At 36.3% G+C, this 14,440-nt stretch overlaps 2 protein-coding genes across 2 annotated transcripts; both read right to left on the reverse strand.

Moving 5' to 3' along the window:
- Nucleotides 1-468: 468 nt before the first annotated feature.
- Nucleotides 469-4,707, reverse strand: LOC148933440 (putative wall-associated receptor kinase-like 16). The gene is made up of 3 exons (XM_089062536.1): nt 3,756-4,707; nt 3,210-3,383; nt 469-1,881 (listed from the first exon to the last, which is right to left on the reverse strand). Exons 1-3 carry the CDS (start codon nt 4,657-4,659, stop codon nt 617-619), a joined length of 2,343 nt encoding a protein of 780 aa, XP_088918662.1. The 5' UTR covers nt 4,660-4,707; the 3' UTR covers nt 469-616.
- A 5,289-nt stretch (nt 4,708-9,996) lies between these two features.
- On the reverse strand, nt 9,997-13,615 carry G4 (UbiA prenyltransferase family protein). The gene is made up of 15 exons (XM_048124223.2): nt 13,374-13,615; nt 13,219-13,263; nt 12,979-13,067; nt 12,759-12,846; nt 12,296-12,381; nt 12,108-12,194; nt 11,971-12,036; nt 11,815-11,898; nt 11,665-11,726; nt 11,250-11,325; nt 11,095-11,157; nt 10,904-10,985; nt 10,749-10,825; nt 10,465-10,512; nt 9,997-10,346 (listed from the first exon to the last, which is right to left on the reverse strand). The coding sequence occupies exons 1-15, from the start codon at nt 13,486-13,488 to the stop codon at nt 10,281-10,283; spliced, it is 1,134 nt and encodes a 377-aa protein (XP_047980180.1). The 5' UTR covers nt 13,489-13,615; the 3' UTR covers nt 9,997-10,280.
- Nucleotides 13,616-14,440: the final 825 nt, after the last annotated feature.

Here is a 14,440-nt window from a genome sequence, read left to right on the forward strand (position 1 = left end):
GTAACACCATACCACCATTTAAGGTATATAAGAACACAAAAATACGATGATGCCACACAATTTACTGCAAATGGGATGGTGTAAAATTTAAGAAATTGTATTCCTTTGACAAAAGATTTTAGGAGGTTTTGTATCATAGATAGAATAGAGAAAAAAAATATAATTTTTAGTATATTATTGTTAGGGGAAACTTTTTTTCAAAAATGAAAATGCAACATCATTAATGGTGTAAACTAATAAGACACTTTTATGGGATGGGATGAATGAATTATTATATACTAGTATTAAATTAATATTAGTATTTGATTTAGAGATATAACAGAGTATCGCATAAGTTTATACTCAATTAATGTGGACGTCCATGTCATTTTTATCGATTGCTAGAAATACGGGAGATCCAATTGTAAAAAATTAGACGACTTTAGTGGAGTATATTTAGTAGTCACTTGCAAAAAATTGAAACTCAGATTGAACTTGGAAACTGAAGATGGGCGATTTAAAATATAATTTATCCAACAATATTGCATTGATTCTGCTGGGATTCGGAATTAGAAAATGTGATGATATTGTACGAATGTGGAGTTCGAATGTGCAATGACGAACCGAAAGCACTTGGTCAACGAGGGTTATTCTTCATGTGAGGGAAAATGTTGGGACTCTGATCACTGTTCAAACTGTATTGGCCGGTTAAATCCCCAGAGCTGATCGGCGCAGTGTAGAGATCTCCCCCCGATTCAATCCGAACACTATAGAGATCGGCAGCCGCTGCGACGTCGTTCTGATTCATCAATCCGACCGATTCCTCCTCGTCTGCACCTTGATTCGCCCATGGATGTTTGTTGAACTTCCTCAATCCTTCGAGCTCCATCGCCACCTCCTTCATCGTCGGCCTGTCTTCGCCGTTCAAGTTCAGGCACCGCTTCACCAGCTGTGCCATCGCCTGCAGCTGCTCCAACGATCCCTCCCTCACCACTCTCGGCTCCAGTATCGGGAACAGTTTGTTCTCCTTCACCGACATGCAGAAATACGTGGTTAAATTGCGCGTCTCGAGGCTCCTCTCCATGTCGATGGGCTTCTTCCCGGTCATCAGCTCTGCCAGAACGACTCCAAAACTATAAACATCGCTCTTTTCTGTTAGCTGGCTCGAGTGGAAATACTCAGGGTCCAGGTAGCCTAAAGTTCCCTGGACCAGTGTGGTCACTTCTGTCTGGTCCAGGGAAATAAGCCTTGAGGCCCCGAAATCCGAGATCTTGGCAGTGAAATGCTCGTCAAGCAAGATGTTAGCGGACTTGACATCCCTATGGATGATCGGGATGTTGGCCGCCGAGTGGAGGTACGACAGGGCGCCTGCTGCCTCTGACGCAATCCTCAGGCGGCTCTCCCAGGACAGCCAGGCGGCCCCGGCCTTGTTGATGTGCTCGTAGAGCGTGCCATGGGAGACATACTCGTAGACCAAAAGTGGCACCTCGGCCTCCAGACAACATCCCAACAGTTTGACCACATTCCTGTGATTGATCTGTGTCAATATCACGACTTCATTGATGAACTGCTCGATTTGGCTAGCATCCATCACTCGCGACTTTTTGATTGCGACGATGGTGTTGTTGGGCAGGATGCCTTTGTAGACGGTGCCGTAGCCTCCTCGGCCTAGGATGCGGTCGTCGGCGTAGTTGTTGGTGGCTTTCTCGAGCTGCTCCGCCGTGAATATCTTTGTGGATTCCATGGAGTTACCTTCTTCGGTGGATGAGAATTGCTGTTTCAGAAGCATACCGCCGTTTTGTTGGAAGAATTTCTCTCTTAGTTTTATCAATTTTCTTTTCTTGAGGCTGAAATATATCAATGTTGCGACAATAATTACGGCTAAGAAACTCAATCCGGCACCTGCATTATTAAACAACTCCAATAAGATCACAATATGACGGAAAAAAATACAAGTAATCATCAAAATAATTTTCATCCAAATCATAACAAGTAACGAGCAAATTCATACAGAATTTTAATTTTGGGCAGCCAGAGCAATGATTAAATTTTATAAAGAACATGTTTCTATCAACTACTCCTATATTAATCATTATTTCCTCAAATGTATTTAATGTAATTATGTAAATATACTTAATTATCCATTGTGCTCATTTGAATTTTATGCATCATAGTCATAGAAGAAGATAGAAACAAAACATGACAAAAATATATTTTAAATTATTTTAAATAAGATAATTCTAAAATAGAGAAGTTATCTGCCTTGTCAAATTGCCCTTAATTTAAAGCATTTAAAATCTTTCACATTTATTTATTTTTTCTTTATTATTACAAAAATATTAGGACTCTGTTAATAAAAACTAAAATTACATAATTATATTAGAAAAATAGTACTCCTATATAAGTTAAATACATTATGTAAAATTCATAAATCAAATCAAAAGAAATACATGATACAAATATATAAATCCAAATACATAACAAAAAAAATGTACCCTCTTCGTCCCTTAAATTTTGTCATATTTTGACCGAGCACGAATTTTAAGATATGTAATAGAAATTGGAAAAAGTTAGTAGAATGTAGGTCATATTTTTATATATTAGTTTTATAATAAAATAATGTGAGGCATACTAAAAAAAATGGTAATAGTGAAATGTGACAAAATTTTAGGGACGAATGAAAATGGAAATGAATGACAAATTTTTGTGGACGAGGGGAGAATATAATTTTATTTTAATAACCACATAGTTAAAAATACACTAGTGTAAACACATTTCAAAAAATACATAATTTAAATGTACTTAAAATATATAATTTAAATGCAAAATACTTAAATAAAAAAGTCATAAATTTAAAATAATAGTAATTGAAAAAAGACAGAAAAAATTGTTTCTAGAGTTAAAAGGAAAAGAAGTTGAAATTATTAAAATAGAGAGAAATGTCACGTGGTTTGCAGCCATTGGCTGTCTTATTCGTGCTAGTGCACGCACTCACGCATAACGAAGTGTGCTTAGGGTAATCGTAGTACCGTACTTAAGCACTAAGCACTTCGCGGTGTGCTTGGCTATCATCGGGATCCAAATGCCTAAACCAATACGTACTTCTTCAACAGTTATAGTAGTATAAATATAATACGAGATCTACAAAACACTGGCAATCATCTCTAAAATCGACACATACTTAATCAATAATTGTAGTAAAAAATGAGATGTGATATCGTGAAAATTACCTAAGACAATTTTGATCCCTCGATTTGATGAGCTATTATCAATGCAACCTTTGCCATTCTTTCTGCCATCTCCACTATGCCCTTTAGGACAAACACAATCGTAACCCCCCGGTTTGTTCGAGCAACCTTTTTTATTGCTACAATCATTGAGCCCCGTTGCACATTCATCAATATCTACAGACCACAAAATTTAATAATTAACCCACTTTTAAGGGCATATTAATTTCTAAATAAATCACTATGAATAGTCAAATTCTGATTTATCATATACTTTTCAAAACTGAAATAGTAAATCTATCGATTATTCTGATGAAACCCGCGATGAGGTGACAACCACCTTTCACAATTATAACTCCGTTTGTCACAAGATCATAGGTTTCATCATAAAAATGACGCATGGAATGATTAAGAAATGCGAAACTTGATGATTTATCATTTTAGTTTTATAAAAATATAGAACAAATCAGAATTTAACTATTATTTGTGATTTATTTGCAATATTTTTTTAAAATAGTAGTAATAATTAAAAAAAAAAAAAAAACATACCTATGCAGCCTGGATCCAAATAGGGGTTTCCTTCATAGCCGGAATCACACCGGCAACGATATCCTCCCAAGCCGGTGGTGGAATCAACGCAAGCACTGTTAGCCTTGCAAGCGTAATCAGCCGCCGCCGCAGCTTGGTCGCACGTGCTATTCCCAATGGCCCAATCCAAGACGATGGGGACATTCTCCCTGACCCGCTGCATGAAATTGGGATCAGAAAGGTCCGCTGCGCCGCGGAACTCGAAACGGTTCTCCTCCCCGAAGAAGGCGTAGCTGCACTGCCCGAAACTGGAGATATTTGTGTGGTTGTTCAAGGTGCCGAGAGTAGTCTCATAGTACTGGAGCCCATTTGGCAGCGAAGTCTGGCAGCAGCCGATGCCGGAGCACGAACCTCCGATCACGTCCTCCGCTCTGGAGCAGAGCGTGATGCAGCCGCTGGTGAAGTTGCGGCTGCCTTCCCCGTCCACCAGGGCGAAGTCGTCGCACCCGATCACCGTGAACTTGTTCAGCGGGGAGTAGCTCATGGGGCCCCCCCTGATGTCCGAGGAGGCGCGGTTTGATTGCGTCAGCGACCCAGATTTGTCGTAGCATTTCCGGGCGACCACGTTGGAGATGCGGCAGCGGTCGTCGGAGATGTCGAAGAATGTGATGTCGCCGTTTAGGGCTCTTGGGGCGCCGAAGGCGGTGGTGCAGTTGAGCTCGAAGTCTCTGTTGAGGCCGCAGCCGGAGTCCATGCCGATGCCGAAAGGGTAGGGGACGGTCAGGTTGCCGCACTTGCTGGGGCAGCCGGGTTTCGTGATAGTCGCGGCTTTGGTGATGTTGTATGTGTCTACTACGACGGTGGCGGCGTGTGTTAGGCTGGTTAATAGAAGCTCGGCGAGGAGGAGGGGGAGGAGTGGGAGCATGTTTGCTGGTGTGCTACAAATTTTTAATTTTGGAGTACAGTTAACGATAATATATGTGGTCGTAAGTTGACTTTGAGAAGTAGGTAGACGTGCGAGTCATGCAATAAATCCAGCCTAGTTTAAATCACAAGTTGTTCTATTAAAAAAGACTAAGACACTTAAGTCTTTGCAAATACAAATCAAAGTAAATCATAGCATTTGAAATATAATCAAGTGAAGTAAAATACTATATTCAACAAACCATGGGTCACTAGCAGCTATTTAAGAATCGGAGGTGGCTATCAATTTTTCTTATGGAGTAGAAGACTTTGAGGGAAGACTAAGAACGGGTCAGAATCCTTCGAAATTGAGTTGTCTTCTACTAATAAATAGTACTACTATTACATAGTTTACTTCTTTAAATAATGTTAAAAGATTTATATATACTCCTATGATACCGACTTCATATATTCCTCTTACATTCATGCAGAATGTACCTATACCAAATTGTGAAGTCAATATGTAGAAAGATGTTTATAGTGACAGTTAAGTCCCAAAACTATGACTTAGTCCCAAAAATTACATTGCCGCAAATACTATAAAAGAGAATCCAATTGGATTGAGAAAATAGTAGTTCTCTTTAATGGGGATTAGATATCACATTATTCTTAGCTATGAGGTTCGACTAAGTGTAGTAAGAAGTAGCTACCTACAGGGCATATTTAATACTCCCTTCGTTCCACTCATGATGACCACATTCTTGAGTGACACAGGATTTTAGGAAGTGTTGTTAGGTGAAATAAAATAGAAAGAAAAAAGGTAGTTGAATATTTTAATGAGAAGAGAAGAGAGAGCAGGTTATTTCCAAAAGAGGGAACTTCTTTTTTGATCCGCGAACTTTGCTAAAGTATCATTTTAAGTCCATGAACTTTGAAAATATCATTTGAGGTCCATCAACTATGAGATAATATCATTTGAAGTACTCTTTTACTATTTCCAAGTTTTTCTAGACGAAAATACCCTCAATACCTTAAAGGGTATATATTTTTAATAAACTTATCATATACTCATATTTTTTATAAATATCTTTACAATATATTTTTGACGATTTTTTTAAATATAATTTTATCATATTGTGACATGCAAGTTAAATTGCTTCTTCAATTATTTATATTAAAGAATTTTAAAATTGAATATAGAACTTCTTTAATAATAAAAAAATTGAATAAGGATTATTTCTTGCATGTCACAAAATTAAGTGATAATATTGAAGGTCAAATTATATTTAGAAAATTCATTAAAAATATATAGTAAAGATATTTATAAAAAATATGAGTATATCAAAAGTTTATTAAAAATATATACCCTTAAAAATATTGAGGGTATTTTCGTCCAAAAAAACTTGGAAATAGTAAAAAAGTACTTCAAATGATATTACTCCATAGTTGATGGACCTTAAATGATATTTTCAAAGTTCACGGACCTAAAATGATACTTTGGCAAAGTTCGTGAACCAAAAATGATGTTCCCTCTTTTCAAAATTGGAAAGTGGTCACAATTGTGACAAAGAAAATTCATCACTAACCAAATTAATTGAGTACGAAATTGTTGGGCGTAGTTGAATATTTTAATGAGAGAAAAGAGAGCGGGTTATTTCCAAAATTGGAAAGTGGTCACAATTGTGACAAAGAAAATTCATCACCAACCAAATTAATTGAGTACGAAGTTGTTGGGTGTACTTGAATAACTAATTCTACTTAATTAATGGGCCACCTCCTAAACTATCTTCCTTCGAAAAGAAAGTCAATAAAGTAAGAGAGATAATTACTTTTTGCCAAAAATATAAATGACTTAATTAACTTGAAACTTTCCAAAATAGAGAAATGACTCTATTAACATGGAACAGAGGAAGTAGTAGATTCATATATTTTCGATACGGATTTAGAAAATTATTTAAAAGTGAGTAAAGTAAAATGAGAATAAAGTAGAAAAATAAAAAGTTGAGAGAGAAGAAATAGGTTTGCTTTTCTATAAAAAAATGACCTAGTGGGACAACTCTAAAAGAAATACGACCTAGCTATAGAGGGACGAATGAAATAATAATTGTTAGAGAATCAATAAGAGCATCCACAATGGATGCCCGATCGCGCGCCCGATCGGCCGAGATCGGCCGAGATCGCCCGATCGGCCGAGATCGCGCGCCCGATCAGCCCTCGGTCACGCCCGAGCGCGACCGATCCCGAGCCCGATCGATCGGGCGTGAGATCGGGCGCCCATTGCAGGCCGATGCCCGAGCCCGAGCCCTATCATTTTTCTTTTTTTATTTTTTATTTTTATAAATTATATAAATCCTAATTAAAAATACTATAAATACTCCATTTTTCTTCATTTTTCACACACCAAATTTAGATGACTAGTTTGGTTTTTTTTAATTTAGTATTTTAGTTTTAATGTAGTTTTTTTTAAGCTAAGTATATGACCTAGTTTCACTTTTAAATTAAGTAATGTAGTTTTTTATTTTTTGCATTTGTGGTGTTTAATATAATATATTTTGGTATTTTAGTTTAAATAAAAACAAAATTAAAAAACAATGATTTAAAATTGAAATGAAAAGTGGATAAGAGATAGGGCATGCACTAGGGCTCCACCATTGCAGAAAGATAGGATATGCTGACGTGGCAACCACTAGGGCTCTCACTAGGGCTTCTACTAGGGCATCCATTGTGGATGCTCTAATAACGAGGATCAAGAAAATATATTCCATAATTAGAGTTTAGTTGTGAAACAAAAAAGATCACGACTTAATTTAATGGATTGTTGAGAACTTTGTATCATACTCCTAAAGTTTATATTCGAATTTTGGACTTTCTTATGTATAGAACTGCAATTCCTTTGAAGGTGAACCATCTCATTGTTAAAAAAAATAAAAATTCTAGCCACCAACTCTGTCCTTAGTGATTGTATTTATTATAAATGAGTCACTCATCCCTTAAAAGGTCTTATAAGACGAAGGGTATACACACTTATATAGAAGAGCTAAGATCATCATCAAGTTGATGTGGGACAAGATTTAAGTGAATTTAACACGCCCCCTCACGTTTGGGCCGGAATGGCATTGAACTTCCATCACATGGGTAGGCAGAGAGAAGAGATAATATAAAGAGATAAAATCCATCATCAACTTGGACCCGCAGTAAAATATTGAGAATTGGATAGGATGGAGAAACCTCATGGAGGATGAAGATTTTACATAAACCCTAGATGTGAGATGGAAGAGAAAAGAGATTGAGATATTTCAGATTTTAAAGAGAAACTGTGACAAAAGAAAGAAAAAACAAACGGAAACAGATTTCATGAGGCTCACAGAGATTTTTAGAGAGATTCAATGAGAGAACAGAAATTGAGATTGATATTTCAGTTTCATAGAATCATATTTCAATCTTTGAGAACAGATAAAAACCGAATTCAACCAGAGATTAAAATTGAGAAACAGATGTGATATTTTCGATTGATAGAATCCTATTTCAATTTGTGAGAATAGAGAAAACCGAATCCAATCGGAGATTTAAAATTGAGAAACAGATTTGATATTTCAGATTCATAGAATCCTATTTCAATCTGTGAGAAAAAAGAAAACCGATTTCTATCGGTGAAATCAGAGAGAACCGATTTAGATCGTTGAGAACAGAGAAAATTCAATGAGAAAAAAATTCAGATCAGTGAGATTCAAATCAACCGATTCAAAATTGAAAAGAAAAACAGAGATCACTTTGAAAAAAATTCAGATCGGTGAGATCCAAATCAACCGATTCAAAATTGAAAAGAAAAACTGATATCACTTTTTCCGTCGGTGGTGAGTCGATTGGAGTCGGAGAACTCTCCGACAACAAATCACTACATTTGTTCATTATGAACAAAGAGGAAATAGATCGGGAGATAAGAGTGATATGCGAAAGATTTTCGCTGATACCATATTAGAAATGGGTCATTCACCCATTAAAAGGTCTTATAAGGGGGAGGGTTATCCACACTTGTAGAGAAGAGCTGATTATCACTAAGTCGATGTGGGACAAGATTTAAGAGAATTTAACACGCCCCCTCACGTGTGGGTCGGATTGACATCGGACTTCCATCACGTGGGTAGGCAGAGAGAAGAGATATAAAGAGATAAAATTCATCATCGATTTAGACCCGCTCACCCCTTAAAAGGCCTTATAAGGGGTGAGTGGTCAATTTCTAAGGCCATGCTTGATATGATGGAATGGAATAGGGGAATGGAATGACATTCCTACCTCCATTCCATTCCTTTGCTTGGTAAATTCCTTAGGAATCACCATTCCATTAGGAATGGTCATTCCATTCCATGGGAATACTCATTCCATCCATTTAGCTAAGGAATGGTCATTCCATTCCATTTCATTTTCCTTTCTTCTTATTTTAAAATTTAACAAAATTATATAAATATTATTTAATATTATATTTAAATTTAATATCATCTCAATTTTAGCATAAATTAAAATTTTAAAATTTTTAATAATTGAAAAAAAAAACACACACAGCAACTCACACACACACACACAAAACACAGCAAAACACACACACAGCAAAACACACACACACACGCACACACACAGCAACTCACACACAACAGCTCACACAACAACTCACACAGCACACACAACACACACACATGCAGCAATTCACACACAACACGCACATGGCAAAACACACACACAAACAACTCACACACCACCACATATACACACACACATCAACACATGCATACACCACATATGCACACTCATTTACGTGTATCGTACAAATTTATATGATCCAAAATATTGACAAAAATATTTTTGAATAAATATTTTTTTTATAGAATCAACATATTTATTATTCATATTTCATTCCAATCCATTCATATATTATTTTGTAGTTACCAAGCATAGGAATGAAATCAATCAAGGAATAACAATTCCATTCCATTTGTAAACCTTACATTCACCAAGCACAAGAATGGAATGAAATTGTCATTCCATTCCCACCTTCATTCCATTCCCTCCTCATTCCATTCCATCATACCAAGCATGGCCTAATAGTATTACTTGTATTTCAGTTTATTTAAAGGATTAGATTATTGATTGTGTTTAAACAAAAAGATCACACAGTACGTAATAATTCCAGTTACTTAAAACGGATGAGAACTCATAGACGACTTCTATACAAAGAGGAACTTCAAGTTGGCAGCGTCGAAAGCCCGTGCTGTGGTGCTATTCTTTTCAATGGTATATATAACTACACACAGATAGCATGGACAGGTAAAATGCTGCTTACTTACATGAACCTTTTATCAAACAATGAACAAAAATCGAGTCGCTTGGACCGATCTGGATATTGTTGACTTGCATCAAAATTTCAATCACGAAAATGTAGTGCAACTTACAAAGGATCCACATGATAGTTCTCGAATAAGATTGTTATCTAATTTGAAAGGGCCCTATAACAAGACTGGCGTGAAGTTCAAACTACAACAGGAGAAGTAGATCCTGCTGCATTAACAAGACCTTTCTTCTACGAGAATGAAAATAACCTACTAGATAGTCTATAAATTCAGGCCGAGACTGTTACCTGGATTCATCGCTCTAAGACGAGCTAGTTGCTAATGCAGTGACTAATAGACCAAGTATAAGAAATGGCTGTGCACTAGCCTGAAATAGAATATGTAGCTAATCAAATACGTACAAAATACCCAAATGTTCAGCCGTTCAACTGCTTTTTATGCTCGTCATATTCATGAATCATACGATACAAGGAAATAATATGTACCTGATACTTGACATCATATTTCACTGGGTCTTTGAGGAAGTACTTGAACTGTTTTAGATGGTAGTCAAATTCACTAGTTAGAGCAGTATATGACAGTCTAACGGAGAAAATATGCGAAGATATTGAACATCATTATTTCCTAGCACTGTTGTAATTTCAAGAGTGATGGGGTTTCTGTTGGTAGAGATACTTATTATCAAATTCTGAACATTATTTCCCGCTCTAACTTAAGGAATTATTCAAGGAATGAATCCAGAATAAAGATAGGTCTCAACCATCACTACCTGAAAAAAGACTTGAGGGGCAATTAACCCTAGAAGAGCTAAAGCATACAACGGTTTACCAGAACCTAGTAGATATCCTGCAATGAAAATAACAAAAGCTTGTCATGAGATACCTTCACCAAAAGTTATCTTTTGAGTTGATACTAAGCATTTACCAGCGACAGATATCTGAGTTATGTCGATAGCACCAACACAGATCCATTTTGCAGTCTCAGAGCCAAAAGCCACTGGGAGCGACTGTATATATTGAATTATGTAAGACTACAATTATTTGCTTCCCTGAATGCAAGTATGTATGTTCATCAGGATTCCACGCAAATTTATCAAACTAATCTGTAAAAGTTACCTGCAGTCCCATTTTTCGGTCTCCTTCAACACTCTTGAAATCATTTACAATTGCTATGCCCAGCTAAGGTTCAGAAACGCAGAATTTATGTAACATTTTCATCTCAATTAAGACGCACATAAAATGTAGAGATAGAAAAAAGAGATATCACGTACACCGGCTATACTGTAGAGCAGTGTTAGAACAATAATGTCTGGTGTAAGGGTCCCAAACAACGCTTGACCAGCCCACCTAAGATTGATATATCCAAAGTGTTAAGTAGCATATGTCCAAGAATTTTGAACATCATAAGACATACAACAGGGGGAAAGGCACCATGCTCATGGCATGAGTTTGACATAAATTATGACTATTATGTCCAGATGAATTTTACTCACATCTTACACAAATGATGAATTACACATTAATTTCATATGTATTATGTAGGCAATTATCCACAACAAAATAAACCACTGACTAATTTACTGCTCATTCCAAAGTGGTGACTAGTCTTCATCGTATATTGAAACTCCACACACAATTTTAATACTTCCAACATACATTATACAAAACTCAAAGTTGAGAAATTACCAAGGCAAACTAATGTAGCTCGCTCCTAGGGCGAAATTGCCGATCCAGCCATTTTGTTTTAGCTGCAAAACAGGAAGTTTCTACTTATTCATCCCTCTCCAAATTTTCAAACTTCAGTGTATAAATTAAGTTCAAAGATGAGGTGGACACCTTTAAGGGTGGAGCTGAATATATGTAGGATAACAAGGATCCGCCAAGGGCAAGGTAAAATATCACGGGGAAATTATGCCCGGCCTACATACAAAATGCAATTAGGAAAGATTCTACAGCATTTGTAAGTAAAGAACTATCCTTTTGAAGACCTACCCACACATCCAACAGACCAGCCAACCCGAGGCCTGCCAGGAGCAGCACCCATATTTGTGTAATCACCTGATGATATGTAATTAGTATTGGAGAACAAGATCATTTCATACCAAAGAACAACTTAAAATGTAAAGTACCTCATTCTCAGATACTGCTCCTGATGGTATTGGACGATAGGGTTCGTTGATGGCATCGATCTCTCTATCATACCAATCATTTATCGTCTACAAGATGAAATACAATAAATACACAGACAGAGATCTGGAGACTAGAGCAGATATAGAAGTTCCATAATTAGCAAACATCTAAATAATATGGGAACTACCTGTGTATAACCAGTCAGGCAAGGTCCAGACATAAGCATGCAGACTACTGATTTAGCTACATCTTCCGGAGTCCAGTGGAAATTTCCTGTGAGAAAGTCAGGGTAATTGCATAAGATGTAGAGGGCACGAAGTATATTGAATCATCGTGAAAATGGGTGGTTAACTCATTATTTGAGGATTAAGGAACATAATTAATTAAATTTCAGTTTATGCACACGATATGTCTGCCTTTTGAAATAAGCTTATGACACAACACAATGACTACTATTAACAGCCTGCAATAGTAAATGAGTATATGATATTACGACAATATGTGAGGCAAATGCACTGTGCAGTAATCTCATGAATCTACAAACAGTAGTAGTAATAGTTACTAATATAAATTGACCCCAATGTCACACTTGCGTTATAAGTAAAACACTGCCAACTTAACCACCCCGTGTTGCCAGTGATAGAAATTACCCGACGCAGCAGCTCCACAGACTACACCCCAAACAAGTGGAGGCCATGTAACAGGCTTCATCAGCTGAACTCGAATCTTCCATTTATCCTAAAAATTATCAGTACGTGTATTAGCAAAATACCAAAAAATCATGAGAAAACTCCCGGACTCTATACAACACTCATTACCTCCAATCTCAGTATCAAATTCAATAAATCCATAGTTTATAAATAGACTTACAGTTTCCTGCTTAGCTCCTTTAATACCGAGAATCTGATTAAAGCTTGAACCCTTATCAGCCGGTGCCTTATCTGGTACCTTGGCTCCAACTACCACACATCAACCGAAAAATCTCAACAAAACATTTAAACCTCAATCCATATGCAACCAATTTAAACCATTTAAAATCTCCATATTCACCAAAACATCCGCAAATAAACACATAAAAATAATGAAAAAAAAACAGAAAATCCACAATACCTTTGTCTGTATCGGTCTCAGTAGCTCTAACTACAAGTCTCCGCACTAGAAAACTCAATGCGCACCAAATTAGTACATGAAAAACACAGAGAAGAAGCGCACAACGCAATCGCTCAAAACAGCAATCAAGTATTTATTAGGAAAAATAAGCTTACTATGTAAGGAAGTAGAGCTCGGATTGACCGACAGCCGTCGATTTCGCTGCGAATTGAATGCGCCGTAGTTGGAAGATAATTGCAGTGAAGAGGCTGAGTTGAGTAGAGAAGCCATTGCTGAGAAAACGGGAGAGCTTAGTGTTCCGATGATAAAACTATAGTGTCTTTATCGTAGTCTTCAGTGGTGACGTGGCGCACAGTGATTGGATAAGCGTCCGTTTGGGCTCTACTATGAAATTCTAGCCCAAGTTCGCTATTCGGCTATTTCCGGCAAGGCCAACTAAACAGTAGATTAATAATTAATGAGATAACCTTTTTCTTCAAATGGGATTCAACAATTCAACTTACAACAATTTCCTTCTTGGAACAAATAACTTGTAAGGATATTTTCCATTTTTGCAAGAGGGATTTTAATGCTATAAAGACATAACTGGGTCATGCATTTAAACTTGTTTTAAAATCCTTTATTTTTCTTAGTATCCAATATCAAATTTTGTAGTAATCAAATTCATGATAAAAACCAGTCCCTCGTCTAATTTAAACTAATAGATATAGAGTAAATTATTTTTAAGAAGTCTCTAGATAAAGTGAATTTTCACATAAGAGACATAAAATACTCCCTTCGTCCCATTAAATATGCAATATTTGGAAATCGACACGAGTTTTTATATAGTGTTGTTTTATGAGTTAATGAAGACAAAGTAAAGTAAGAAAGATGAAAAAGTAGAGATAGAGATGTTTTCATTTTAGGAAAAATTTCATTTTTAATGGGACATTCCAAAAAAAACGTTTCATTTTTAAGGAGATAAGATGTTTTCATTTTAGGAAAAGTTTCATTTTTAATGGGACATTAAAAAAAACGTTTCATTTTTAAGGAGATAGAAGAACTAATTGATAAGAACACGGAAGATAGATTTTAGAAGAAAGATATAAGCATGTCAAAAGAGATAAAATTTTTAAATGACTCAAAAATCTATCTAAAGGGAGATATAAGCATGTCAAAAGAAATATTTTTAGATGACTCAAAAAAAGTGTATAACGATTGTCATAAGATCAGAATTGATGGT

The sequence above is a fragment of the Salvia hispanica genome, chromosome 1 (genome assembly GCF_029641045.1).
Source record: "Salvia hispanica isolate PSC_SH4W2 chromosome 1, Shi_PSC_v1, whole genome shotgun sequence".
Taxonomy (NCBI): Eukaryota; Viridiplantae; Streptophyta; class Magnoliopsida; order Lamiales; family Lamiaceae; genus Salvia; species Salvia hispanica.